Raw genomic sequence first — 2687 nt, forward strand, 5'->3', positions numbered from 1 at the left:
TGCGGTTGGCGCAGGATAGAGCAGGGTTTAGAGCTGTTGTGCATAGGGTCGCTATGAGTCGGAAACGACTCGATGGCATATAACAACAACATCTCTGGGATTGCAGTACAGCTTCTTGCCACTAGGCCACCAGAGCTCTCTTTTTATGTGTTATTTTTTAAAATTTACTTTTATTTTATATTGGCTTGCATACAAAATTCATATACACTGTATTTCAATATATACACTGTGGTTCAACCCATTATAATTTTTGTGACTCGTTTGGGATCTATTTGGGATCTATTTGGGATTTATTTTAATTTACCAGGAGCCTCACAAAAAAAGTGGTGTTTGGCCAGGTTGCTTCTCTTAGCTGTTCTCAGTGTCTTCCTGGCTGTGAGATCTGCCTGGATCTAAAACCTGTACCTACTATGTTCCAGCTCCAAAGAGAGGGCTTTGAGTTCCCCTGTGGGATAGAGATGGGCGGGGGGAGAGTTGTACTGCAAGGGGAAGTTCACAGACCCCCAAAGGAAGGGCCATTGGTGGGGACCTACTTTGGTCCTTATGCTCAGCAATGTTTATTCACATGGTTGTAACATCTTCCACCATCTGAGGAGAGCAATTAGGAGCTTTTAGAGAGGGAAGAAGTTAGCCTGGTGATGCAATGGCTACAAACTGAAAGGTCAGTTGGTTCAAACTCAGCAGCTGCTTTCTTGGAGAGACTGGGTGATCTGTTCCTGTAAAGACTACAGCCTTGAAACCCCTATGGGGTGGTTCTACCCCTGTGATGGGCTGTTGGGAACTGACTAGATGGTGCCTACAACAATGGAGGTCGGGGGCAGAGGAGGGCGAGTGAACAAATGAGAAGCAAAGCGAGAGTCCACTTCACCTGCTGTTCTCACTTACCATTTGGTATAGATTTTAACTGAAGTGTCCTTTAGCTTTTATTTATCTTTCTGTTTTTGAATTCCATGCCTCTTTCCACAGTCTATGCACACTGGTGGTGGTCCAGCCTTGACCACCTGCTCACCTCCACATGCCACTGAGAGGAAGCTGGAGGCCCGAGGGAGGCCAGGCACTGGCTGGGGTCTTAGCACTGACCAGTGAGTCAAGAGGGCCAAGGCCTAGGGAGCTCTGGTGGCCTAGTGGCAAGAAGCTGCACTGCAATCCTAGAGGTATATGGTTCAAATCCACCAGATGCTCTGCTGGAGAAGGAGTGGCAATCTCCTGTACCAGTCAGATCTGATTTGATGGCACACACACACAAAATAATAAATTAAAAAAAAAAAAGACTGAGGAGGCTGAGGGGGCCTGAACTTGTAATGTAGATCACTGGCTGATGAAACTGGGGAGTGCTACCCTGATTGATCTGGATACGTGCACCCAGAGCACTTCCACCAGGAGTGACGCTACCAGCTATCTTCCTGGGTTTGATACCCCTTGCAATACAATATTCTAGTCCAGGCAGAAACTGGAGCAGATATTGTGACCCACTTCTGCCCCTAGACTGAGTATCTACCACCATGCCCGGTCTATGCACAGGACTCACCATGGACTTAGCATACCTCTTTCTCTGTTGTCATTTAATTCCCTTGACAGTCCACAGGGGGTGTGACCAGAGATAGCTGACCCTTTCCCTCCGGCCTATGTGTCTTAGGAGAGCAGCCAAAAATGCCACCTTGTTGTTTCTGTCAACTTCGTTTATTGCTAGGTGGTGTCACTGTGGCCTGAGGAGAAGTGTGGACTTGCCTGGCTGGTTCCTGCTGCCGCTCTCAGGTGTATGACACTTGTTGCCTTTGGACCAGCAGCACCCAGAGAACCACTGAGGGGCCGGGCCTGGTCCTGATGCTGCACAGCTGCAAAGCAGCTATGGCGTTGCTGGCTCCCAGGACTCCCTTCTAGTAACCAATGCTTGTCCCTGTGGTTGGGTCCCTGTTAGTTGGATTTTCTTTTACTTGCAGTCAAATACCCTGGAATTCAGGGTTAAGTGACCAGGTTAAGGAAAAGCACTTAACATTCACAATGAAGAGCTTGACTAGCCACACCCAGTACTTGGAATCTGCCCCACAACTATAATGTCAGGCTTCTTGAAGTTCAAGGCCAGGGAACAAATTCATGCTTGGCACAGTACCTCAGGATCAAAGGTCTCAAGGCAGGAAAGGCCTGAGCTTTCACCTATGAACCACTTTGTCCAGTCATTTTGTCCAAGATGAGATTTTTCCAGAATGTCCTTGGTAGCATATTCAGCCTGGGCTTCAGTAGTAGAAGCACCCGTCATCTCTGGCTCTGAACAACAACCCCTGGTGTTCAAGTGCGATACTCCTTCAACAAAGGAACACCCCAGAGGGTTCTGAGCTCTTGCTTTACTAGGATAGGAAGATTACTCTGCATTTTATCAAGTTACAGAAACTCACAACTTAGACAAAATGTTTTCTACTTAATCATTGTTGTTGTGTGCTGTGGAATTGGAACCGACCCAAAACTGACCCTCCAGTGGGTTTTCAGAGGCAGTAAATGGTTTGGAAGCAGGGGTGGCATCCACTTCCTAAACAACATGCCTCTGGAAACTCTATGAATGTTGATAAATGTCTTTAGTTGTAGAGGGGCTTCAGGCCTTTTGTTCATAGGGTCGCTATGAGTCGTGCTTGACTTGAAGACAATCAAAAACAATAAATGGCATGGGAAGAGATTGCCCATCTTTCTCCTAA

General features: G+C 47.1%; 1 protein-coding gene across 5 annotated transcripts in view; it reads right to left on the reverse strand.

Moving 5' to 3' along the window:
• GNAO1 (guanine nucleotide binding protein (G protein), alpha activating activity polypeptide O) overlaps positions 1 to 2687 on the reverse strand; it is a 240976-nt gene that overhangs the window by 83377 nt on the left and 154912 nt on the right. For 2 of the 5 annotated variants that reach the window (XM_006882518.1, XM_006882517.1), the window contains exon 4: positions 1782 to 1821. The exons of the other annotated variants lie outside the window; for them this stretch is intronic. In XM_006882518.1, the coding sequence (XP_006882580.1) occupies positions 1782 to 1821 (40 nt within the window). The remainder of the gene's footprint in view (positions 1 to 1781; positions 1822 to 2687) is intronic. 5 annotated transcript variants of the gene reach the window in all.

The sequence above is a fragment of the Elephantulus edwardii genome, unplaced genomic scaffold (assembly GCF_000299155.1).
Source record: "Elephantulus edwardii isolate Elephantulus edwardi_28Jun2011 unplaced genomic scaffold, EleEdw1.0 scaffold00021, whole genome shotgun sequence".
NCBI classification, from domain to species: Eukaryota; Metazoa; Chordata; class Mammalia; order Macroscelidea; family Macroscelididae; genus Elephantulus; species Elephantulus edwardii.